Genomic DNA, 26,226 nt, shown 5'->3' with positions numbered 1-26,226 from the left:
CTCCCTGGGCAGCCTGTTCCAGGGCCTAACCAAGATGCCCACAGACATTAGGGATAACCATGCTGATGAGCTGCTGGCTCATCGGACCCACAGCCTGGCCAGCTACAAGGCCAAAGGAACTACTGCATTCAGGAGGGCTCTGCATTCTCTGCCCCTTTTCAGCTGCCCCTTGTATGGCTCTTTTTGTGCTGTAGGAGTTCAAGTGAAACATTGCCTTTTCATTTTAGCATCTTTCCTGTAAATTTCTGTGTCTGTATACCTTGTCTTTGCCATAGCGTCAAACACAGGGTTGTTTTACACCATGTTGCACTGATTTCTTTGTACTAACCCATTCTCTTTATCAAGGATCTGCAGTTATGTCTCCTTTTCTTGTCCTGACTGGTGTAATAAATCTAGTAAAGGTGTATGTTTGGTGGCCCTGCCAGGCAGGGGGGTTGGAACTACATGATCCTCGAGGTCCCTTCCAACCCGGGTCATTCTGTGATTCTGTGTAATAAAGACAGATTGCAGAATGTGACCTTATCATCAAGTCAAATGTTATCCCTGTGCTTGAAATGCTATTTTGAGGCCCAAGGAAATTGCCATTGCCACACACTGATGAGCATAGCTATTTATTGCCTGATTCTTTTGGTATCACTCTGACTAAATAATAACTAAAGTCCTGTTCCCATCACTTTAACCCATAAGGCTTTTACCATTCAGTATTTCCCCTCAGTTGGAACATTTCCCCTCACGCTTCCTCAGAGCAGGGCTGAGTTTCCCCTCAGCAGGAAAAGCACGCTGTGCTCACAACAAGTCACAATCTGCTCCAAGGCCCTTCAGTACAACGGGTCAATCTACACGGGATGTGTTTCTTAACCCAAGACTGGAAATGCTCGTCATTCAAGTAGCTGCTGGGCACACCAAGCTCCGCCATTTAACCCTACCCGCCCACTCCCACCCCATAGCGCTTCTCCCCTCAGCCCAGCGGCCCTCACGCGGCCGCTCCGCATTGGTCCACCCCATTACGGCTGCGCCCCATCCACCAACGGGAGCCGGCCACGGCGGGGAACGTGGAGGTGGAGCCGGGCGGGCTGTGAGGAGCGGCGGCGGCAGAGGGAGGCTGCAGCCATGGGGGTGCGCGGAGCGGGCGGCCTGTGGTGGGGTAAGGGCCGCAATGAGGGTGTTTATGGGGTGGTGGTGGGGAATGGGGGGGCGGCAGGCCGTGCTTAGAGCTGAGCCGTGACCTCTTTGGTGGGGGAGGAAGCGCGAAGGGCCCGTTCTGCCCGTGAGGCCCAAGCGGGAGCAGCGGAGCTGGCTCTTAATAAGATTAAAATAGCTCGTCTCGTTTCTAGTAATCAGGGTGTTGGGGTTTTTTCACGTCCTGGTTGCGGCCAGGGGTGAATTAACGTATACAAAGGGCGGCGGGGGGAGACGGAGCTGTGAGGGGGTTGGTCCGATGAGGACAGCCTTCGTTAACCTAATTAACCTCGTTAACCTAGTTAACCTTGTTAACCTAGTTCAGTTTCACCGTATGCTTTCTTCTTTGGATTCTCTTTGGCAGATCTTTGAGAGCTTGAGCTTTTCAATTTGAAGTGTCTGAAATAGTTGAGTGAGCTCTGTTCGGTTGCTGAATGTTTGCCACAGATTTCTCTTGGGTGATGATAAAACGTGCTGGTTTCAATTCAGTCATTTCTTAACATCTTGGGAAGGGTTTCTAAGTAGAGATTGAGCCCTGATGGTGGGTTGGTGTGCTCTGAGGGGATACTGAAGGGGCAGGGTCAACCTAACATGGGAGTCTGGTGGTGGAACCCAGTGAGGATCACATTAAGAGAAGGGGCTGAGAGATGCTGGGAAGAGGGTGTTATGGGGTGGATAAGGTACTGGTTTGCAGTGTGGCAGTTCAGCCCTGACATCTGAGCACACAAAATATGTTACTTTCTGCTTCCCTCATTTGCAGAATATAATGAATATAATAATGTAATGAAACTTGACTTGCTGAGCAGGGCTGCTAATGCATAGGGTGTGCTGCACAGCCTGTGTACCACATGCTAGAGAATTTTTGCATCATTGAGCTGTATCTTTTTCTTGTATTCAGTCTTGAAGGAAGTGAATAGGCAGCTTGCTATGCAAATCAGAGCCACTTGCAGAAAAGCCAGCTATTTTTGCCTAGTTGCCAAGAGCTTTGTTGTCTGACCTCTTACTTCCCTTAACCTTCAGTGATGATTTGTTGTTATCATAAGTCATCTCTTAATTCTGACAAGGTAGAAGAAAGGGCTATGAGACTGTATGTGGGAAGTCTCAGATTAAAGTAAGATCTAGAAGTGACCAGAAGTATGAAATTCATTTTAACAGATGGTTACATCCTTGTTTTGATTTTTCTTCTAGGTACGGTGAGCTGCACGTTATTCCTGGCAGTGAATGGTTTGTATTCGGCCAGTGATGATGTGATAGAGCTAACGCCAACCAACTTCAACAAGGAGGTCATTCAGAGTGAGAGCCTGTGGCTCGTGGAGTTCTACGCCCCATGGTGAGCATTACAGTGGTGTAGTTGGTTCTTCTGCAAGATCAGAGCAAACAGATGAATCGGTTGCTGATCAGTCCAGGGTTTCATGGTCCACATGTCAGCTTGGTGGCATCACAACTAGGGAAGAGTTGAAGTTGAGATTCCTGTTTGAAGTACCTTCATCATGGGAAAAGGGGAGAAACTGTCAAATGCTGTAACAACAAAGCCTTATATGCCATTTTAATGCTTCAGTTTTTCAACTGAAATGAAAATGGAAAATGACTTATCAAATGCAATAGATAAGTTGGAAGGCTCTTCAGTTCTGTCTTAACTTCAGTCAGATGTAAAGCACAGAGCTGAATGCACACTTATGTTTATAAATACTGGCTTTGTGAATCTTAATTTACTTCCCTTTTCTCCCATGCAGCTTGTATTCAGAGCAGTTTCTTCATCCTGCCTGTAAAGTCTGATCGTGCATATTCCATCTTTGCACAAATCCTCTGCTCAAAGCTTTCACATAGAATCATAGAATTACTCAGGTTGGAAAAGACCTTGAAGATCAAGTCTAACTGCAGCCTAACCAGTACCCTAACTCTAAAAACCCTACACTAAATCATATCCCTGAGCACCACATCCAAACAGCTCTTAAACACAACTAGGGATGGCGATTCAGCCACTTCCCTGGGGAGCCTATTCCAGTAGTACCTAACTACCCTTTCTGTAAAGAAGTTCTTCCTAATATCCAACCTGATGAAGGGGCTTGAATTGCAACAGGCTGACAGTGTCTGAACTGGGCAGTTTATGAGACTTATCTACTGCCTCTTCTAGTGCTATTGCAGCTTTCCAGGCTAAACGATGGGAATCATGTAGTTTCAGTAAATGGACAGCTTCTCTTTCCCTGCAGACATACTGTGCTATGATTGTATGCTGGTTCCCAATCAGTTGTGGGTCTTCAGGAGATGTTTGTGGGAGATGATGTGCCAAAAACTCTTCTTAATTAAGGAGTTACCTCTAGAATCAATTTTTCAGTCCCCATCACTGAACCATTTAGCATTTTAGCAACTGAAGAGACTGTGCAAATCTGGATTTTGGTGCTTGATTTTACCTACGTGCTAGGAAGGCTTGTGTACATGTGTCTATAAAAAATACAGGGACATTTCTCTTCAGTTATCTGAGAGATGATATGATGTTGCATAGTCTCTTCCTCTCTTCATGGGTAGAACTCCTTTGGTTTGCAGTGTGCAGGTGTTCTGCAGTTTCAAACCCAACAAGGCTGTGAACTTCATGAGATACTTATGTGTGAATGTTAGTGTTATTCGTTGCTTTTTCTTTTCTTACTTTCAAAAGGTGTGGTCATTGTCAGAGACTGACCCCTGAGTGGAAGAAAGCTGCAACAGCATTAAAAGTAAGTTTGGCTTCTCACAAGGGCGCTTCTATGGTAGTGGAATAAAGTAACTGTTTGCCTTGGAAACACGAAAGCAGAATGGAAATCCCTCAAACTGTATCAGTTTAATTATGCTCCTCTGCTGCAGAAGCGGCCTATCCCAGGTGGTTAAAAGACCATTAAAAATATATAAGAAAGTCAGTTTTGTCCCAGTTAGTTTCCATTGCTGTTTTCCTAGTCTGCTTTGAACAGCACCACAAGACTGTAGAATCCAGCCATCCCCAAAATAGCATATTTCTCTTTTCTCCTTCTCACCATCATGTCCCTTCCTTTTGAAGTACAGGAACAGTATGAACTGAGTATTTGAGCACAGCTTTGTAAGCTGTTGGTGCAGAGTGCTTCTTTTATTGTAGAAAACTTGATCATGCAATGATTTGCTGAGCTGTCTCACAGAAAAGGGGAATGTAAAATATGTATTTCCTTCTGGGGAGTAAAACTGTAAAGCTTTCAGGTTGAAGAGAGAAATAGAGGTGTTCCTAGTTCAGTGCTTATTGGGGAACTGCATCTTTCATTTGGTGGCAGTTTTTTTACCTTACTAATAACTTCTCACCATACGTAGTATCTAAGATGTGTTACATCACTGTAGGAGGTTCGTCTTATTTGTTTTCGTTTCGTTTCTTATTCATTTTTGTTCTTATTTCCACAGGGTGTAGTGAAAGTAGGTGCAGTAGATGCAGATAAGCATCAGTCCTTGGGTGGACAGTATGGAGTCAGAGGTTTTCCAACTATCAAGATATTTGGAGCCAACAAAAACAAAGCAGAAGATTATCAGGGTAAGTGTGATATTCTTTCATGCCTATTAGCATCCCTGAATATAGTAATGATGCTAGCTGTTAGTGCTGGCTTGTGTGGCATTTTTTCTATGTCCGGTGGTACGGAAATGGAGAGAGACAGGTGGGTGAGATGTGTTTGACCAGCTGTATGTGTCCTGTCAGCAGCCTTTAGTTGATGGAGGTCGGTAAGCAGTTCCTGAAGATTACTCATTTCCTGCTGTTTACTGGGAGCTTGCCACAGTCATCTCCCCATCGGATAAAGTGCACATATGAAAATCAGAAAAGGAATCTTGTTGTGTTAGTTTTAAGTCAGTGTCCCACTGCTAGTGCTGTATTGCTCTCAGCACAGACCTGCTTTTCCTGAAGGATCCCAAGGGGGGAGACTTTGTTCCTTATACTTACGATTATAATTACGATTAATTCAATGACCTGCCTGAAAAGCAGTTTGGTGCTTTAATGATTCATTTTTTTGCTGCTTTGCAGGTGGCAGGACAAGTGAAGCCATTGTTGATGCTGCTCTGAGTGCTCTTCGGTCCCTGGTGAAAGACCGGCTCAGTGGCAGAAGTGGAGGATACAGTTCTGGGAGACAGGTACTGGACGAAGTGTGTTGTTATGTTTTTAGATGGCGGCTGTTCTGTGCAGAGGGGTACAGGCTTGTGTCCCATATTCTCTGAGTTGGAAGGGACTTCCTAATTTTATCTAGTCCAATCTCCTCCTTAATGGAGTGTCAGTTAGAGCACTTGCTTTGGGCTATGTCAAGGACATAGGGACTACAGAGACTGAAGTCTCTGGACAGCTGTTTCTGGTGTTTGACCACTGTTGTAGTAGGAACGTTTTCTTAGATGCTTAAATTGAATTCTTCTATTTCAGCTTGGACCCTTATTTTTGGTTCAGTCACTGGACACTGTAGAGAAGAGTCTGACTTTCCTTTACTCCCTTTCACCCTGGAATTTAAATACATGAGAAGGATTCTCACTGAGCCTTCTTTCTTGCAGGCTTAGCAATCTCAGCCTCTCCTCATATGTCAGATGCGTGAAGCCTTTAATCAGCTTTGCCCCCTGGCTGGACTTACCCCAGAGTGTGCATGCCTCTGTTACACTGGGGAGCCCAGAACTGGACCCAGCACTGCTTGTGTTTGTTCCCAACACTGAGCAGAAAAAAGATAACTTACCCAACCTTCTGGTAACTCCTGCCTAATGCTCCACAGGAGTGACTTAGTGGCTCAAGTACAACTTGTTCTCTACCAGGACCCTTTGCATGGAGTTATTCTTCTTCAGATGCACTGCGTTACCTCTCACTGTGTTGAACTTTGAGGTAGCTCCAGGTGGCAGCACGTTCATCTGGTGCATCAGGAATTTGCTGTGTGTGCATTCAGTCCCACTGTCCAGGTGGAGAAGATGCAGAACCAGTACTGTGCTTGTATTGGCCCTTGGAAAATAGCAGTAGTGACTTGGTGGTGATTAGATTGCAATCCTTCGAATACAGCAGTTCTGCAGTTCAACTCCCTGCTTATCAAACCTATGCTTTTATCAATTCCTGAATGAGGGTGTTAGGGAAAACAGTGTCAAAAACATCATGAAGTCAAGGTGGGTAGCATCCACTGCTGTCTCCTTATCCACCAAGCTGGTTATCTATCATACAGAGCAATCAGATCAGCATGTTTTCTCTTCAGTAAATCTTTGCTGACTACTCCTAATGACCTTTGTGTCCTTCGTTTTGTTGAAAATGCCTCCTGGAAGGCATTTGCTCTAGGACCATCCCTGAGATTAAGGGTCTTGAAGCATGCTTGGCACTGGGATGAGTTAGTTAGGTTTCCTTTAAATGTGGTAGTATTCTGCTGTAGTTGGTTTGCTACATTTCTCCCTGAAGTTGTATTGAAAAGCTTCTGACTCATACCACCATTTCAAAATCATGGAGCAAGTTTCTTGCATCCGCATTCTCCGGTTAGCAAGAACAGAAGCCCTTGTTAGACTGTGCCATGTAGCTTGTATCCCACAGGCATGTCTTGCATCGAAAGCAGGGCACAGAGGTGGGTGTGATGGGAAGTAGGGAGTACTTTGTTCTCAGACTGATCTGAGCATGAAGAGCTGGGTAAGTGTTCCTGCGTCTTCCTGTTAGTTAGTTTGATCTGAATGCTGTTTATGAGGAAAGGTTCACTTGCTGTTCTTTGACAGTGCTGTGGGAATAGGCTGCATACATTTGTTGTCAGCTCTAAAATGGGAAAGTTGTGTGACCTAACTCTCCCTGTTTCATATATTCAAATAAAGACCATTTGGTACAACACGACACGGAACAGCTCATGTGGGAAACCCATTTTGGTTGCCTCATATGTGAGGGTCTGTTTGTTTCTTACAGAGCCGAGAAAGCGGAGGTGGAGATAAGAAGGACGTGATTGAACTGACTGATGACAGCTTCGATAAGAATGTCATAAATAGTGACGATGTGTGGATGGTGGAGTTCTATGCCCCATGGTGTGGGCACTGCAAAAAGTAAACGAGTTCCTTTGTTGTTTTTTTGCTTTGTTGTTTGTATGCAGCACCCTTGATCCCTTGAAAAGGGGCTTTGGTTATATCAGAAGTTGTTTGGTTGGTTTTTTAATGTAAGGTGTTTAACCGAAAAGGTGTGGGCTTCTCCTGCTATGGGTACCTTGTTTTTGCTTTGGCTGCACTCCTCCTTGGCAGTAAAATTGCTGGTTACCAATGGAAATAAGATTCAGAAGTGGATTAACCTTTTCACTCCTTTAGATCCAGGGCATTCATTGGAATAATGTAGCTAGCTGTTATACCCTGCAGACTCTTTTTCTTTTCCCCCTGAGTGGAGCGTGCTGTGTAGTGTTGGGATGTGGTGTACTTTGCTGTAACTCTGAGGGAGCTCAGAGCACCGATCATTTTGTGTTTTAGCCTGGAGCCAGAATGGGCAGCTGCTGCCACTGAGGTGAAGGAACAAACCAAGGGAAAAGTCAAGCTGGCTGCGGTAGATGCAACAGTCAATCAGATGCTGGCGAGCAGATATGGGGTGAGTGTGCTTTGCAGTGATGGCATTTTCTTTCCTGTCCCTGGTATGCCAGATTTTCCTTCAACCTTAGTGATCTTAACCTGGCACTATTTGTGTTACACTAAGTGGCACATACAGTTTGTATGCAATTAATTCTTGAATGTCAGTAGCAACACAGGAGGGGTGAGGGGAAAGGAATGAATTTGAATGTTGCTGATGAGTAAAGCCGTTCATCATAACATCTTGAATAACTTTATCACCTGAAGTGAGAGATCTCCCTTCAGATGTGTATGTGTTTTAGAGATACTTGAAGGACGTGTATAGCCCTGAGCCACGTGTCAGGAGTTGCTCTGACAGTATTAACTGCCTTGCTCAGTTATGCTGTGTGCTCAAAGCAAACTGCTAGTCTTAGGGGTTTTTTTTAATACAATATGGGAGGGTTTACCGTAAGCTGCTTATTCTCCCTGTGAGTGAAGGTAGCTGGCAATCAGGAGCACTAAGCACATCGCATGTGAAGCGTAGCAGAGGGAGCTTATGGCCTGTTTGCCACCCTGTGGGCACTGCACTGTTTCTCCTGAGACTGATGGGAAAACCATTGCCCTAAGAAATAGGAAGCATACAGTGCTCCGTCAATGAGCTGAGGCTGAAGTCTTCCTGCTTGTCACTTGAAACACTGTTTCAGTGTGTTAACACTGCTTTGAGTTGTTACAGAAGCAACAAAATTGTTGAAGCTCCTTTGTAGCATGTTGTAAGGCTCACCTAGATGTTACATCTCTTCCCTTCCTCTTAATGAAGGGTACGTCAGACTAGTGGGTGCCATCCACCATAAACACTCATTTATTTAGCTGGTTATTTTAACTTGTTTTGCAGATTCGTGGATTTCCCACAATTAAGATATTCCAGAAAGGAGAAGACCCTGTTGATTATGATGGAGGGAGAACTAGATCTGATATCGTTGCTCGTGCTCTGGATCTATTTTCTGATAATGCACCACCACCTGAGCTTCTGGAGGTATCTCTGCTTCATTTCTTTATTTCCAAATTGCTTCCCTGTTATACCCTTTGTAGTTTTTATAGGATTGTAAATCAAACAGCCAAGTTGTGCTGCTTGTGCACTGTTTCATGGCAGAAATAGGCAAGAATAGCAAGTCTGATCACGCAGCTTTCTGTTATTTTGTTCTTAATGTGTATGTCCTGTTCCTTGAAGGGTTGAGAGCTGGTACAGTTGAGGTCACCAATGGCACTGGTGTCAGTATGTCTGAATTCTCTTAGCAAATGAGTGAAAAATTGAGTGAATGTCATGTCAAGAAAGTAGGATTTTAACATTTGCAATGATTATCTTCACCTCATTGGTTTTTTAACCTCTGTTTTGTACTTAATAGAATAGATTGGTATTGGTAGGTTAATAGCAGATGGACCCAATTAGTGTAAATATATTCAAGGCTGCACACTGATTGGTCCACAATCCCAAGTTTGTCGATCATTGGTCTAAGTAAATGGATTGACTCCCTTTTTAGGGTAATAGATGAGATAAAATTGAGATTGCTCCATCAGATAGCAATTACATTTCTTAGTCTTCAGCAAATGCTGCACCCTGCTGGCTCTCCTTATGCTAGCAACAGCATGAAAGAACTACAGGCACACGTGTAGGTCTGGGTGTGCTGTTTGCAGTAATAAGTAATTAGATAGTGGGTTGTTTTACACCACCCCTGATTCAAGGGCAGCTGTCTTAAGTAGAAGCCTTATGTGGTACTGCTTATATTCCTGTTGCTTCAGCTCTTAATAGAAGGTTTTATGCATTCTTTGTAGTTAGCCTTACCTTGAGGGATGAGTGAAGTATTCAGTGCCTTTAAGGGTTCTGTTTATTATCTCGTCGGATGGAGCTGATGAGCTGTTGGAGGGAACTGCATTCACAGCAGGATAACAGAAGTCTATTTTATCACTGATCTTTCTTTTTTCTTTGTCTTTCTTTTAGATAATTAGTGAAGATGTTCTGAAGACTACCTGTGATGCTCATCAGCTCTGCATCATTTCTGTCCTGCCTCATATTCTTGACACAGGTAGACATACAAGCAAGCAGTCTTCTCTGGGAATTTGTCCCTTTAAGCCCGTGGTTGTGTTTAACTTCTTTAATTGTCTGACAAACAGGAGCCTCGGGAAGGAATTCTTACCTGGATGTCATGTTAAAAATGGCTGAAAAATACAAAAAGAAGATGTGGGGGTAAGTGGCATCGTGGTCTGGTATTCTTGGATAAGGTATGCCCATCTTTAGAGGTGATGGGAGAGAATCTTGTATGGCAGTGATGTACCTGCATGCAGAGTTGTTCCTTGTTCTGAATTCTCTATCTTGATTGCTCACTGACTGGGCTGAGAGGTGCTTGCAGCTGCAGAATAAGCTGGATATTTTTTTTCCCTTATCTCTTAATGCACCTCTCAAATTGTGCCCATGCAGGCTATCTGTAAGCATTAATGCCATCAAGTATTCTTATTGTGAATGCTACAGTACTTTAGGGTGATATTTTGGATTCTTTGAGTCTTTTGCTGGCGAGTAATGGCTAATGACTAGCACCTTTCCCATTTCCATTTCCTATTTTTTTTCTTACCCTAAGGTGGCTGTGGACCGAAGCTGGTGCTCAGTCAGATCTTGAGAGCTCTTTGGGAATAGGAGGCTTTGGGTATCCAGCCATGGCAGCTGTTAATGCCCGGAAGATGAAATTTGCCCTCCTGAAAGGATCATTCAGCGAACAGGGGATTAATGAGTTTCTCAGGTAAGAAATCCTTCAAACTGAGGCTGTGGCTCAAAGCAAGGATAGAAAAAATGAATGGCTTCAGTAGAATTGCAGCTATTAAGCAGTACCTTTTTGTAGAGAGCAGATACAGCCAGTCAGCCATTTAGAATTTAATTGTGGTTTTGCTAAGACATTGGAAAGTAGTTTGAAAAACCAATAAGTAAACTTGAATCTTGGAAAACGGTTTATGTAGTAACCGAAGGAGTTCTTAGGATTTGGTATTCAGTGCTGTTCTACTGCAGGCCACCTTTCTGGTCCTGTTCTGTGTCTTATTTGCCCCTGAAAGAATGCAAAAGGATTAGCACTTTAGTTTATAGTGTTAGCTTTCTTCAGCAAGCCTAAGCAGTAGTTGCAGGATGGATGCCTTCAAGCAGGAGCTGGTTATCCTGAGCTCCTTGGAGACAGCAGGGGCTTAGAATCTGCTTAAAGAAACATTATCTCCAGCTTTTCAAAGTTAGAGTCGCATAAAATAGGTCACTCCCCAAACTAGAGTTACAGACTCTTCTCTCCTCTCAGGGAACTGTCTGTTGGCCGTGGTTCTACAGCACCAGTAGGAGGTGGAGCTTTCCCTAAAATTCACACAGTTGAACCTTGGGATGGCAAAGATGGTGAGGTAAGAAGTGCTCTGTGTCTACAAGTGCTGTTGTTCTGCAAAGTTCAGAAGCAAAGGGACAGTAACTAAAAACTGGCAGCGTGGTGAGTGGGGGAAAACTGTAGCAAGTCATTCTGATGGCCCAGTGGCAGAAATTAATTAACAGGAACATAGGCACTGGGTTCATTGTCTGACATTATGGGCAGGCACTCCTGCCTGTTAGAATGTTATAGGAAAGCTCAGTCCCTTGAGGCTGAAATAGTGCATTATTAAACAATGCTGAGTGAGGAAGCCTGTAGCGTATGCATCTAAGGCCCAAAATGGTGGAAGTTTTGTGATGTGCTGATTTTACTGAGTTGATAAGTTAAAGCCCACACAGTGATCTCAGTACGTTCTTGCTTAAAGTTCAACACTGCTGTAAAAGTCAGGTATCGCAGTCCTTGGGTCTACTTCATATGGAATGAAAATATGGCAACCTTGCACATAGCTGGGGGTTGAAACTAGATGATCACTGTGGTCCTTTTCAACCCAGGCCATTCTATAATTCTATGAATATGGTACTAGTTCTGTTGCCTTGTCTGTTTGCAATTGACTTTATGTGGGGTATATTTAACGAGTAAGTAGCAAACATCCTTCATCCAGTCTAAACACCAGTCAGTTGTCTCAGGCTTCAAGTGCTGTCAGTTCTTATCAGCCAGAAATGACAGGAGGGAACTTGGCTTTTTCTATGAAGGATCTTCCCAAGTCAGTGATGCTCTAGCGCTGTTTTGCTGACAAACGTTTGCTCAAAACTGTTGCTTTCTCACAGCTTCCCGTTGAAGATGATATCGACCTGAGCGACGTGGATCTGGATGATATCTGGGATAAAGATGAGCTGTGAGATCTTGAGGAAACTTCTTTTCTTGGGAGAGCTTGCGTAGCAGTTTACAACCCGGTTCACGTTCAGATGGATATTCCAGTGGCCTTTTTATGGAGCAACGGCACGTGACACGATGTGCTACGTGATGCACTGCAGCAGTGAACTGTACGCAACTCAAGAAAACATTGCAGAAATTCTATGAATTGTCACAAGCGGTAAACTTGATTGTATTCTGTGTAACAAATATTTTGAGGACAGCATCGATTTGTTTTTTATTTCTCTTTCGAAACATCCTGGGTTTGATTTTGTTGACGGTGTGTTGGAGTGTTACAGGAAGCTGTTAGTGTCACTGATTTTAAATGTGGGTTTTGTTTTTTGCTTTTCTGTGGAGGTGGAACCTGGTCAGCTTCTGTTTCAATTAAATAAAACAGAATATTTTTGACACACAGTGTTAGTCTTGTACGGAGAAATGGAGGTGCACACGTTAGAAGTTACTCTGGTTTGGATGAGTCTTCAGTAACAAACAGCAGAAGAGAGAGGCTGGTGAAGAGAGCTGTCCTGCTTTAACTGTGAAAGGTATCGATGGTTTGTGCTAAAGCTTGGCTAGAGCGGCAGTCTTAGCTTAAATGTTCTTCAGGCTTCCCTTTCCTATTCTCTCTCAGGGGTTTTCTCTTTCTTTGTGCCAGCCTCGATATGATCATTAATACTATGGAAGTTGGGTTGCTGCTGCAATGGGAGATGCCATCCAGTAGAAGACGCTGCTGAGCTGGGAGCTGCTGGTTTTTTTTCCCCCAGGAGTGACAGTGAAACTAATCCCCATTTTTAGGACATGAGTATATCTAGGTGCTAATAGTCAAAAGCCAAAGTGCTGTTTGGATCCAGTATTTCTCTTTCCATCTGGCATTGTTTTGATAGGAAATTGCAGTTTCCTTCGATGAGGAGGCAGGGTTTGGTGTGAACACAGTGCTCTTTTTAATAAGAAAACACCATGGCCTTTTGTTGCTCTCCGTGTCTTGTGTATCGGTGTCCAGTAGAATGACCCTCATGTGATCAGTTTGTTTCTAAGTAAGGAATGAAGGAACTGAAAGTTCCCATCCTTTCAAGGAAATAACTTGAAATGGAAGTACAGAATCTGCTGTTGGTCTGAGCTAGGAGCTGTGTAATAACTGCTGGCAGCCTGACCACTGATGCGGGGAAGGAAACCTTCAATTCTACATTGTCCCAGCTCTTCTAACAGACGTGTTCTAACTGATGTGTCTTGGCAAAGACTGAACTGTGAGCACTTGGAACCACAAGTCTTCCTCCAGTCAATCTTTGAGTCTCTTTCTTCTTAAGGCGTTTATGGAAACAAACAGAAGCCCTGAGGCTTTGCTCTGATGCTCTGTCCTTCCTTTTTTTTTCTTTCCTGGTTGAAGTTTGCTTTGTTACAAAACCAGTACTGTACAATTAGTAGAAACACGAGCCACCACACCAAAAAGTAGCCACAAAATGGTTTAATTTGAAGTCCGATAGATTCCATCTTTGTAACTTACCAAAAAATAATAAATATTACCATAGTACCGCCTGCCTCTGAAATATGTTTTTATAGCTCTATGAACTGGAGATGTTTGAAGCCACTTAAAAAATTACTGCAAGTGTTAGGAAAATCTTATTCATCAGCATTTCAATTTGACTTTCAACAGCTGAAGATTCTCTTCCTATAACATTTGGGTCTTGACAATTGATAGATGAAATGGTTGGTTTGTTCTTAACTGCCATCGAGAAGACTGAGGTCGATCTTGAAATAGACGTAAGGGTAGTATTCTTGATTACTCAATTGTAAACCAGGGATGTCTATGCCAGGCTGCAAAAGGAAACAACATGACTTCAGTATCAGTATAAGTCGTGCTGTTCCAAGCTGAAGCAGATTGCTTGCTTCACTGAGGTGGAATGGAGTCTTGTACTTGTTGTGCTTAACAGAATTGTCAGAGAATCTGCTGTTTGCTTGGTGGTTTTGGTAGGCTGCCTATCACAGTACTCATATTCCCTTTGTTCTCATTGGCTTGTGCACTGGGAATCTTTTGCTTGCCTGGTTTTAGGCAGTTGTAAACACCTGGTTCATCTATAAAGGTGTACTCAGGACCCGGGGAGCAAGTATTGCTGCCTGGTGCAGTGCTGGGTTGAGATGTTTTCTCAGTGACAGCCTTCTACAAAGGAGGGAGATCTCATAGTCCCAGCATTTGTTTTACATCAGTTCTGGTGTTGGCACTGAGCTGAATGCATAAAGCTTACCTGGAACAACTGCTATGAGTGAGCAGACCCGTTTCAGGCTGGTAACTGTAAGCATCACGTGCTTCAACAGAACTGTAAGCACACTCTGCAACTCTCCATGATAACCTGACCCTACCCGACCCTCTGATCCTTTCCATAACCACCAGGGATTAGAGCTGTACCCAAGGATCCTCACACTGCAAGATGTGATGAGGTGTTTGCTCCAACCCCTGGACTAAACTGGGACAAGCTCCATTACATGCAGTTGTATTCCAGATACATACATCCATTATACTTGCTGCTGCAACTTCATCTAGATGTTTGAAGGCCACATTTAGGACGTCTCTCAGGCGTTTCACCGACTTCCTATTTGGCTGCAGCAACATGGCTTGGAAATTCACTGGAAGGCCATACCTGCAAACACAGCAAAATACCCCATCGTTTTCCAGGGATCACCCCATTCCTTACCTGCTCTTCTCCCTCCTCGACCTTCTGGTGCATTCCCTAGTGGATGGTTTATGTAGTGCATGGTTCCAGTTGTGCTGTGCTGCCTTTTTCTCTATAAACACTTCCATTTGGAAGCCTTAGGGGGATTAAGCACCATTATTTTAGCTGTAAGTGGCCCCAAAGAACCATCTCATCAGCTTTACGTGTCATCTGTACCATCTCCTGTGATGTAAACCCCCTTCAGTGAAGTAAGTGAGCTGGTATTTGTTATGTTTGTCAGGAATCTGCCAGCACTGCCTCTGTCCCCACGTACCTCAGGACTGATTCAACAAAAACTCTCAAGGCTTTCACATGAATCCAAGCCACAAAAGCTTCACTGAAGTTCACTTTCAGCCAGCGCAGTAACGGGCCCTATAAGAACAGAAGTAACAGCGCTGATTCCCTCTTTGCTGCATGACATGGCTCTACTGCTAATGCCATTGAAGGCTGCTGAGTTAATTCTCAGGAAGGCCATTATGGCCCCCTGGTAGATCAGAAACTTGTGTGTCCTTGGACAAATGGTCTTATCTATCCCACACCTCAGTTTTCAGTGCTGGATGGAGCTCATAGGAATCTACTGGGATCAGGAAGCCACTTATAAGTGAGACCCCTACACACAGGTAGCAAAGGCTGTCAATATAGCGGCCAGCAACTTGATGTGCTACTTACATACTGCTGTTTCTTATCAGAAGCCAGCTTCATCAGCTCTTCCTTTTCACATTTCAGCTCCTTCTCATCAAAATAAAACTCTCGAACCATGAACCTACAATTGAATGACATTTGCTCTCACAAGCCATAGTCCAAGCAGTAAGCACAAATGTCTCTTTTTCCTCTGACGAAGCAAGATAAGGAAGTTTTGAAGATGCTGGTTCTTTTAAAGGATCTATAGGGTGGGAGTCAAAGTCACATCCAGAAAGCAGATGTCCTGTTGTCTGTTGCATGAGAGAAGGAAGAACAGTTGCTGGATCCCTTGCAAAGCGTGACTGCTTACCTGTTCTCTCTAGCTTTAGCCTTGAAGTCATCCATCACTTTTCTAAACAGGGTGACGGTAAAGAGTCCTCCCTCGGCATCCTCAGCAATCATTCTGTGAGAGGGAAACATCCCTGCTGTGAGTCGACACGGCCAATCTCTCACACTCGCTTCACCTTTCTCTTTTGCAATTCTTTCTTCCTCTCATTTATGAAGCTGAACAATACCTCGCTTTTCGAGGCAGATGTGGCTTACAGAGGGAGCAAAGGCTCTAATAGCACCAACCACGGTGTCTCTGATGCAGACAGCCTGCTTACACACATGCTTTTTTTCTTTCTGTTTCCTAATACGTTCCCCTGCTTACATGTTTTTAAGACAGGCAGTTGCACAAAGCTTTCCTCTCTCTGTGCTTTCCTGTGTATTAGTCAAGTGATTCTGGATCAACTTGAGTGATAGATACGGCAGGGATATCTGCAGCCAGCAGGGACCTTAATTTGGGATGTCACTTACTTGGTGGAGCGAGGCACTACCATATCAGACAGGGATTCATAGGTCTTCTGCCACTGTACGTAGCTTGATCTTTGAGCAACACAAAGGAAAGGAGAGTAAATAAATGCAATATACCATTAATTGACAATAGAGAATGTGTTGATAAAAATAATGAAGCTAATTGCCCAGAGTGGGAGCTCTTTGTGCTGGGCTGTGTGATGGCAAATCCTCTTCTGGCCTTTCCTCTCCTAAATGAGTAGCTAGAAAGAAGCTTCCCAATGTATCACCCTCAGTCCTCCCTCATTCTGGGTTCTGGGATGAGGAAGTGTGAAGCTGGAAGTGGAAAGATTGAGGCTTTTGGTTTCCATGTGTCCTGTGTTCTAGGAGCTCTACACAAGTGTGTCATGGTCCAGTGCTGATGTAGTGCAATACTGGGATCAGCACTGGAATAATGGGGCCAAGGGAGGGGTAAGTTTGCAAAAGTGGGATGTGTTTAGAGTGGGAACCCAAAAGGAGTTGGTAATAAATTCAATAAACTTACCTAGAATAGCTTTTTGTGACATGTTTTTCAGATGGAAAAGTGATGGCACTGTGTGTGCATGTCAGAACAGTGTTGTACTGAGAGGACAAGTTTTGTGTAGGCTTTCAGAAGGAAAGATACCTTGCACCTTCACAACTGATGGCAATGGCAATTATACTATATGCAGGCACTTATAAATACGTGACCAGCAGAGCCCTTGTGAGTTTGACAGGTCTGATTCCTTTTATAAACTGTCTCAGCTCCAGTACAAATCTGTTCTGCCGTGGTGTTGGGTTTATTTTAACTCCTACCAGGAGACTGAGAACCTGTTCTGTAACATTTACACACCTACATCCCACTTCTGTCCTGCTCTGAGCTTGGAGCAGTCTGTTCCTTTTGCTAATGGATCCACCTGCTCTCCAGACACAGCACAGATCAGCTGCCCGCATCCAGCACTCAGACCCGAAACTCAACATCGCATCAGTGTGCACATGCCATCGCCTTACTTTGGCACCACGACGAGCAGTGTGATAAGGTACTCAGAATTCAGAACAAAGTCTTCTTTATGCACAATGTCTGCGAGCGTCCGAGTCAGCAAGTTCCCCCTAAAGCAAACAAGACAAAAAAATGACATTAGCAGGAACCCAGTAGGAGCACACCAAGGGCACTGTGATGGAGATATGGTTGCCAGCAGTGCATGCTACAGACACAAGAGAAGAGGCCGAACCCCAGCTCACTACAACCTCCCTTCAGGAAGTTATAGAGAACAATGAGGTCTCCCCTGAGCTTCCTCCTCCCAAAGCCAGGCACTATGTGTGCACCCATAGCAGCACACACAGTTCACTGCACAGCAGTAGATGAGGCACGCACTGCTCTCACGTCAGCCATGCAGCATTCCAGAGCTCAACAGGCACACGCTGTACTTACACAGTTTTTTTCTCCAGGCTTTGCAGGTTTCCTTTAATGTTGTTGTACGCAGCAGATCGGGTCTTTAGGTCTGCTTCTATCTGAGTTACTTGCTAAAACAAAGTACACAAAGTGAACTGAGAAATTGCTTGAGGCATCGTCCTTGCCTTCCTCCTCCTACCTCTGCACTGCAGAGAGGTAACACAGCTGTCAGCCCCTCCTAAAACCATCTGAACGCAGCCAAGAGGGAGCCCACTTCAGTTTTAGCGGACTAAAACGTAGCATGTATCAATGTCGTCTAATAAATCTGATAAAGGTCCATGTATTTATGGAATGAATAGGCTTGGATATCTGTCTGTAGATACAGATATATGGATATATATCGGTGTTATTACAGTAGAAGTTAAAATGAATCAACTGCTGCAGTGCAGTGAGTTTCTGAACATGCTCCTGCCCAAACCACGGGCAGAGCTCTCACTGACCGCTGTGATAAAAGAGAGCCAAAACTGACAAAAGACACGATTTCCCATTCTGAGATCTTCCAACCTAGAGCACAGCTCACCTTTGCTAACGCTTCTGATATGTTCTTCAGTGGCTGCTTTATGGGATATTTGGCCATGTCCCATTCAAATCGGGTCAAGTAGCTAATCAGGTCAACTGGAAATACAAAGAAAAGTGTTACAGCAGACAGCTGACGCGATGGAAACTCAAGGCTGGGGTGGCAGCCCCCAGCTGAATCCTATGTAGAGCTTTGGTTGTCCCACCTCTGAATTCTCATAGAATTTTGATCTAGATCAAATGCGCACAAATCAAATGCTCAATCTAAACATCTCCAAATTAAAGAGTAGTTGAAATAGAGGCACTGTTTGCTGCACATGGGCTTCTTCCCAGATAGGTAGGACGGAGAATATGTGGGAAGCTGCCATGGGGCAGAACAAACAGGGAGCTAAGGAAAGGAGGGACAAGTGGGGCTGCTCAGTGCTCCTCACTGCCTGGTGCAGAGTTAACCACTCCCAAGGCAAGGGCTGAACAGTTCCTTGTGGGCTGCACACAGTGTGAGAAGCACTGTATGAACAGAGATGGATGGGAAGGAATGTGAAAAGTTGTTTAAGTTGTTAAGTTGTTTAAGTTGTTAAGTTGTTTAAGTGTACCACCCCGCCTTGTGTGACACCAAACACCCTGCCAGTGCAGCGCTATCCTTTCCATGGGCTTCTCTCACCTCACATCAGAGTCAGTTTACCCTATTAGATTTCTGAAGCATGGAAAGTCTTATGGAAGGAGGAAGACAACTTCTTATCAAAGGATGAACTGAACAGAAGGTAGAAAACACTGGCATGGCCATGTTCTCCCTCCCAATGAAAGCCACTGTGCAAAGCTCCCTCACATTCAATGCACAGGTTAAGCCCTTCCTGCCAGTGCATGACCAGGAAGCAGCAAACTCCAGCACAGGGAGCGTTTGGGAAGGAGGTAAAGCAGATATGAAGTTCAGGTCTTACAATTTTGATTCTGATTGCACGACCTTCAGTTTTAGGGTCTTTTTGCCATCCAAAAAGGGAGATAGAAGAATTCTGTGTTCATAGAATCATAGAATTACTCAGGTTGGAAAAGACCTTGAAGATCATCAAGTCCAACCACAGCCTAACCATAGTACCCTAACTCTAACATCCCTCTGCTAAATCATATCCCTGAGCACCACATCCAAACAGCTCTTAAACACATCCAGGGATGGACGTGTTGCTGCTGGTTGTGAGGAATGTTATTGGATCGTAACGGGGGAATCCTAAGTATATATATATATATATATCTTTATTTATTTTTAAAGATGCAATCAACAGTCTTGACAAAGTCATAGATATGACTCCTTTGGATGACCAAAGGACTGAAATTAGTAGCAGATACAAGAAACTTCCACATCCTTCTATTACAACACATGCGGAGTCGACAGGAAAGGAAAAGAGCGTAAAAAGAGGAAACAAAGGAAGTAAGTTCAACCTGTTGTTTCTCAAGTCATAGAGATATCGTGATCGAGCTACGAGGTTGTTACTTGAGAAATCCATCATAACATGATCACTGTATCTCTACAACAAGACCAAGACTTGTTTCTAGCACTACTACACCCAAATGCATGCTTGTAGCAACACTGCAATCAGCAATCCTCAACATACTTTTCAGACATTTCATTTTATCCTTTCGCCCTGTAACATAAATAAGTGGGATTATTGTACTTGGCCAGTAGCTGCACATGTAAAAAGCCAGTCTTATTTCATGCACAAAGGGAGTTTCTAAAAGGACTTTCTCCCCAACCTATGAAGATGGGGAAGAGTCTGGAGGTTGAGGTGTGCAAGGAGTGGCTGAGGCCCCTCAGTGTGCCCAGCCCAGAGCAGAGGAGCTGAGGGGGGCCTCATGATGGCTGCAGCTCCTCATAGGGAGTGCAGGGAAGCGCTGAGCTCTGCTCTCTGGGACAGCAAGAGGGCCTGAGAGAACGGCATGGAGCTGTGTTAGGGGAGGGGCAGCTGGGGGTTAGGGACAGGGTCTGCACCATAGGGTGGTAGGCACAGAACAGTCTGCCCAGGGCTGAAGGCAAGGCCCCAAGTGCCAGAGTTCAAGGAGCATCTGGACACTGCTCTCAGACACGGGTTGATTTTGGGTGGTCACGTGTGGAGCCCCATGACCCTTGTGGGTCCCTCCCAGATAGGAATGTTCTGTGTTCTAATAGTGAGCTCCAGTCACCTTTCACCTTCAGAAGTTGCCTGCTCTTCTCTTCTGCTATACAACAGCTGCCAGTCAGAGCAGAGGATCACAAGGGAAACCAAAGAGAAGTTATTTGTAATGGGAGCAACAGTGCACATCTCAACAGCCTCTGGCATGACCCTGTGAGTGCAGCCTGGCTCTCAAAGGAAGCAGCATATGGGCAGGGCAGTGACAAGGCCCTCCCCTTGCAATGGAGATCTCACATTCTGCTGATTGCACAAGCCTGCAAGACCTCACCGCCTACCTGCTGTAGAACAGCACCACAGTTCCACTAACAAAAAGTGCATAGGCCAAGTGGGAACAGGAAAGTCCTCAGGCTGTCATTGTTACTGCAACACTGATTGTAACACAGTATTTCTGGTCTTGATGCTCCCAACAACTCATAACTCCCCAGCAGTCTAAAACTGTTGCACCCAGCATCCACCTGTGATGTTAGAAATCCACAGCTGACAGAGAGCAAGTTCTATCCCAGCACTGCAGCAAGAAAAGTAAAACACTACTATAGTATTAATCAATTCCATGCAGACTTTTAGGACATGATTTAGCTGCCTGGAAGTGATCCAGCCCATGGAGGCCAGAAACAAGCTCTAGGTCATTTTAGGAACATCTCCTGGTTTCCTCTTCACTCCTCAGCTCTGGTGTTGGAAATATTTCTTCCACAAAAGACTATCAGATACTGAATATTGTCATGGAAGCAAAGCTGCAGCTGTATAGAGTTTCTATTAACTCTGTAATGTGGCTAGATGTGCTCTTGGAAAATATTCCTGATGGTTGTTTTCTCTAATGGGTGAGTGTTTCAATTCTGAATGCTCATATTCTGAAGCAAAATACGGGCAGCACCAATGCATTAACATGTCCACATTCACAGCACCTACCTCCATTAGCCAGAAGATTTTCCTGGACTTTATCTTTGGAGTCCTCCATAACTTCTCCTATATACTGGACTATTTTCTTAATTACGCTTGGGTGTAACAAGAGAAGCTTCATTAGTAAAGAAACAACACAAATATAAAACAGATACTACAATGATCTGATAAACACGGAGATACCCACACAAAACACTTCTGAAGCAAGGCAGGTAAATTTGCAACTAAAACGACAATAAACAGCCAGCTTAACTCTGGTTGAAGATCTGCTCATGGGATGCTAAATAAACCTTTGCAGTTGTTCTTATGACACCAGACAGGAACAGTTCAGACATCAGGCTTGATGCACTAGATAGAGCCATGAAAGTGTTACTGTGCCACTACTTAATTACAATTATTTTAGTTATAAAAGTCAAACACTCTTTAGGTAAAGCTGAATATTAACCATCACTCCCATTGGGGGCACAGAAAGCTGCAGGTAGTAGAACCCTGCAGTCTCCAGCCTCTGCACAACACCCTGCAGACATGGGATCCGGAAAGTGCTCAGGTAGGAGTGACGGATGGGAACGTCAGCTTTAAAAAGCACCACATTATCCCACAGCGACATGGAAAAACACTCCGCCTCCCTGTGTAAATAAATAATAAAAGTACATGGAAACAATAGATCCTGCAAACTCCTGCCCCTTCTCTGCTGTCCTGGCAGGAGGCAGCGCTGACAGGTTTGCGCTGCCTTTATTGGCAGTCCTGTTTATCTAGCAACAGTGCAGCAGGTAGCTACCTCAGAGGAGCAGGAATGTAAATGTTCAGGTCATTTGAACAGGCTTGAACTCTCCTGATGCTGTTTTCTTTGGCTAAGTACAAGCGTTTGGTATTTTAACCCTTGAATTTCAATTTACATACTCAAAATCTTGGGCATTTGTTTAACACAAAATGATGTCATAATTCCAATTCATTTTTCCTGATAATTCCTTGCTATTACCCTCCTTTAATCTATTTTTCTTGTTTTTAAACTCATTTTCCTTAGTTTGAAATCTCATTGGTCCTTCTTCATTATTAGCTTTACAAACAAAGAAGACAAACAGGAGGAGTCCATATCCAACAGCTCAATGTATAAAAACCTCTCTGACTCTTTTGCTCAGGGCATACACCATGTCACACAGTAAGTGCCACTGCTGGCACTAACAGGACAATTAGTGGAGTAAAGTGGCATTCAGCTTGAACAAGGAACTATGTGATACCTCGCTGAGTTAAAACAAAGGTAACAGTGGGAACAGGTCACCTAAAACTCCCCTCAGTGATCTTACTTGGAAGCTACAGCAGGCTCTACAGAAGTGGGAATTAGCCAAGCCCTTCCAAAAATCATTTCTGCATGATTCCTTTATCCTTCAAACTCAGATCGCTCTGTTGCTTGGCTAAGTAGCTTTCCTCAGCTGCTGCCCAAAGTAGCTTTCCAACTTTGCATTGGAATAGATAGATGGCATTGGCACTGTCTCATCCGAGATTTACTCCCATTACCTTTTCACTCCAGCATGAACAATCTGCTGTATGAACCAGATGCACAAACACATTTTCAAAGACATTGGGGCAGGTTTCCCTACCAGACAGGGAAAGTCACGATAGAGAAGGTCTTATTGATTAAATATTAAGATGCTCTGTGCTGTTAAATATTCTGAAAAAGCAAGTCTAAAAAGATTAACATTGTGTGCAACCCAGTGATCAAATGTAAATCTTATTTCAGCCCCACTGTGGTACCAGCAAAGTCAGAGAACTATGCTAGGGAGAAATGTATTCTGGCAGACTTAAGTTTACGCAAACTGCTTAACATTGGTTTGAACAGCTTATATTGGCACTTCTGTATGTATTTGCGCCCACCAAACAATCTATGAGAGCACAAAGCATATGCAGACAGGCAGCTCCTCACTAGGCCTGGCTAGGGGAGAAAAGGCAAAAAGCCCCACAGCTGTATGCGAGGTTTGCTTCCAAAGCAAGAAAAAGTTTCATCAATAAAGTCTATTTTGTGCCATAAAGTATCCTAAAACCTGGCACTTCCTTAACATTCCATTCTCTATTATCCTTTGTCCACCCAGGTCAGTTTGGCCTAAAAGGCAAACTTGGCAGAGATCAACAAGGAGATCATGTGAGTCTCCCTGCATAAATGGGTTTGACATAATGCCAGTCAATACTGTGGCTTTCCAGAAGTTAAAAAGACTGAGAAGAAGAGGACCCGATTTCATTCAGAAGAAATTATCCCTTATATCTCCTTATAACTCCTATATCTGGTTAAAAAAAAAAATCAAGAAAAATATGCTGGGAAAAAGAAAACTGGGGAGGGTTTCATATTCTCTAAATACTGCTTCATTAATTTGAGTTTCTAGATGGGGGGAAGTTGTTCTTCAAAAAGAATATAGAAAAAAAAAAACAAAACACAGCTGTTTAGTCTGGGTTAAACCAACTCTCAGGTGAATCCAAGGACACACCAACCCATACAAACAACGCCTCCTCTTCATTTGTAGGTAGTAAGAAAGAACTATTTTACCTTTCAGCAAAGGTATCGAGTTTTCCCAACTCATCTGACAGACCAACAAGAGCGTCCAGTGTCCCCACCTGTACAAAAGATGAGAAGCAGGTGAGAAATGCACGTGTCCAAGGCTTCTGTCAGCAGTCTTAGGGACTTTGATTTGTGAATTCAACAGTACTTCAGAACATTATTTACTCAGTGGATAATACAGCAATTCCCTTTCCAAGCCCCAGGCACAAAAAGCCTTTTCCAATAAAGGAAAAAGTGCATATGATGTCTCGAGATCAAGCACCCATGTCTTCCTTCCTGTTTTCATTCCTGAATCATTGAGTAGCGTGGACTTTTACCTAACAAAATAGGGAGTAGAAATGCACACAGCAAACACATAAAACAAATCTAATGTACTGAGAGAACCAAGGGAAGCAGAATGTATTCTCTGCATCCTTTCCTATTGCCAAAGACTAAGCCTTTCAGGACATCATTTTCCCCAGGACCAACATCTGCTTTTTGCATGACTCCGTGGCAGTCATAGTTCTATGTTTATGGTACTGCAATACATTGCCAAACCTTTACTTGTGACATTGCCAGCTCAGCATTACAATGGGTCAGGCTGAAGGAGAACAGAAGAAACAAGTCTTGCACAGAACAACAAGCAGAACACAAAGAGCTGGCTGTATGGTCTGATGATGTCAATACTTCACTTCCCCCAGTGTTAATGGACTCACACCAGCACTAACCAGGCTGGTGGCACACAGATAGGTAAAATCACAGCAATCTCAGGTGCATGTGTAAAAAGCAGCACGCGCAGTCTGCAGCACCCATGTGCTACTTCAGCAGGTTATCACTTGAGAAAAGGCCATGCTCCCCTTTCACTTGCATCTGTAAGTAACTGGAACAGCTCAAGCCATAACTTAATCTTTGTGGACTAAAGCCAGACCCTGGCTGCACCACGTGTAGCTTTGTAAGAGATGAGTGATGGTAGCTCCCCAAGGAACCAAGTACCACACTTATTGCAGCTCCACTGACTTCAACGAAACTTATTTAGACTTCTCATAGATGCAAATGAAATAAAAATAAAGTGCAGATCTTAGAAAAGAATCATTAAAGAAGACAAAGATGTATTTTAAAAAGAAGTCACAAATGCTCTTCCTATTGATACGAGGCTATAAAGCCAGTAATATAGCTGAATATACACACAGCCATCTCCTATAGAGTAATGTGCACTATATAGGGCTGTCTCCTCCGTCAGTGGTCTCACTGGAGTACTTCTAGATACTGAGCTGCTCCCCATGCATTAGCAATTTGAGTTGTACAATGCTGTGTGACTTTTGTGATTGCAAGCAAAGGGTACAGCAGATGCAATACATTGTATTTAACCAGTCACCTTCACTCCTCACACATGTATCCTTCCCACATGAAAGTCATCTTCAAGCAAAATGACTCTTGTCCCTCCCCAGTCAGTTTTCAGTAGCCTGAACACAGCTCACCCCCAGTCACAATCTTTTTCAGCTCTCTGAAATGATAAATCTCACGTTTATCCCAGAAATGCTTAGTCCTGGCTGGGGATGTTTTGTCACCCACACCCAAACCCCCTCCTCACTTACCTTTAAGTCTGGAATATGAAATTTGCTGTTGCTGGACAGGTTGGATTTGGATGTCACTGTGTTCATTCTCTCCCATGCCTGAAGGTTGGTTTTATCTCCCGGGGCAGAAATCAGCCAGAACTCCGACATGATCCAATACTTTCCCTTCACTCCTGATCACTGTAGAAACACAAAGCAGGTGAGAGGCTAAGAAAAGTACAGTGTAGAATGTGTTCTTCCCTAAGAACCAAAAGAGCTGGAGTCGATTACTGATCTTCTGGAGGCATAATTACAGTGAGTCACTCCAGTCTCAGCCTGAAGCGGAGCATGACCTTCTCCACAATGTCACACACACAGCGCAGCAGTTCCTCCTTTTCTCAGGGTTGTTCCATCCAGTTGCTGAATGAAGAACCAAAGCTCTCTCCTCCCCTTTCCCTCTCCTCCCCGTCCTTTTGCACTGCACCCAGTTCAGTCCCCATCGCCACTGCGGTCCCCATTGCCAGGCTGACTTCAGTCACAAGGATGTAATTAAGGACTTCTGTTTGATCAATATCAGCGCTCAAATATTTGGGCAAAAGCACAAGCGAGATGTATAAAGTCTTCTTCTGAACTTACAGGCTGCTGCACAGCGGGCAGCTCCCGGTGATGGGGCGGGGGGGGCCGCGCTCGGGGCGGTGCCCGGGGCAGGGCCGGGAGGGAGGCGGGAGGACAGCGGGTTTTCCTCTGGGTCTGCTCATATTTCTCTGTACCGAATGTAAATGAAGTTCTCGAGACATTAAAGAGAATGTCATTCCACCTGCACACACACACACACCACCACCCAAAAAGTGTCTTGAACTGAGAGGGTTTTAATTGCTGGATGGCATCTCCCCCTTCTGTACTATCAACTCAGCTTGGTGTTGGCTGCAAACTTGTTGAGGGTGCACTCAATCCCATCATCAATGCAATTAATA

At 44.1% G+C, this 26,226-nt stretch overlaps 2 protein-coding genes across 4 annotated transcripts; one reads left to right on the top strand and one right to left on the bottom strand.

The window, feature by feature from the left end:
• The first annotated feature begins 1,018 nt into the window (after positions 1–1,018).
• PDIA6 (protein disulfide isomerase family A member 6) lies at positions 1,019–13,494 on the top strand. The gene is made up of 13 exons (XM_015859422.2): positions 1,019–1,144; positions 2,368–2,509; positions 3,833–3,890; positions 4,576–4,702; positions 5,186–5,292; positions 7,058–7,191; positions 7,603–7,717; positions 8,567–8,707; positions 9,671–9,755; positions 9,844–9,916; positions 10,305–10,463; positions 11,001–11,097; positions 11,885–13,494. The coding sequence occupies exons 1-13, from the start codon at positions 1,111–1,113 to the stop codon at positions 11,954–11,956; spliced, it is 1,344 nt and encodes a 447-aa protein (XP_015714908.1). The 5' UTR covers positions 1,019–1,110; the 3' UTR covers positions 11,957–13,494.
• Positions 13,414–25,967, bottom strand: ATP6V1C2 (ATPase H+ transporting V1 subunit C2). 3 transcript variants are annotated; one of them, XM_015859424.2, is made up of 13 exons: positions 25,889–25,967; positions 25,295–25,453; positions 23,709–23,776; positions 21,182–21,267; positions 18,118–18,212; positions 17,577–17,668; positions 17,156–17,254; positions 16,151–16,219; positions 15,663–15,755; positions 15,341–15,434; positions 14,946–15,043; positions 14,470–14,599; positions 13,414–13,778 (listed from the first exon to the last, which is right to left on the bottom strand). In XM_015859424.2, exons 2-13 carry the CDS (start codon positions 25,421–25,423, stop codon positions 13,683–13,685), a joined length of 1,149 nt encoding a protein of 382 aa, XP_015714910.1. In that variant the 5' UTR covers positions 25,424–25,453; positions 25,889–25,967; the 3' UTR covers positions 13,414–13,682. The 3 variants fall into 3 exon arrangements, with proteins under 3 accessions (XP_015714910.1, XP_015714911.1, XP_015714909.1); XM_015859425.2 differs by lacking the exon at positions 25,889–25,967 and adding an exon at positions 25,544–25,703; XM_015859423.2 differs by lacking the exon at positions 25,889–25,967 and adding an exon at positions 25,567–25,703.
• Positions 25,968–26,226: the final 259 nt, after the last annotated feature.

Source organism: Coturnix japonica, chromosome 3 (assembly GCF_001577835.2).
Source record: "Coturnix japonica isolate 7356 chromosome 3, Coturnix japonica 2.1, whole genome shotgun sequence".
Taxonomy (NCBI): domain Eukaryota; kingdom Metazoa; phylum Chordata; class Aves; order Galliformes; family Phasianidae; genus Coturnix; species Coturnix japonica.
The sequence above is the reverse complement of the archived record's forward strand: the minus strand, read 5'-3'. Positions and strand labels throughout refer to the sequence as shown.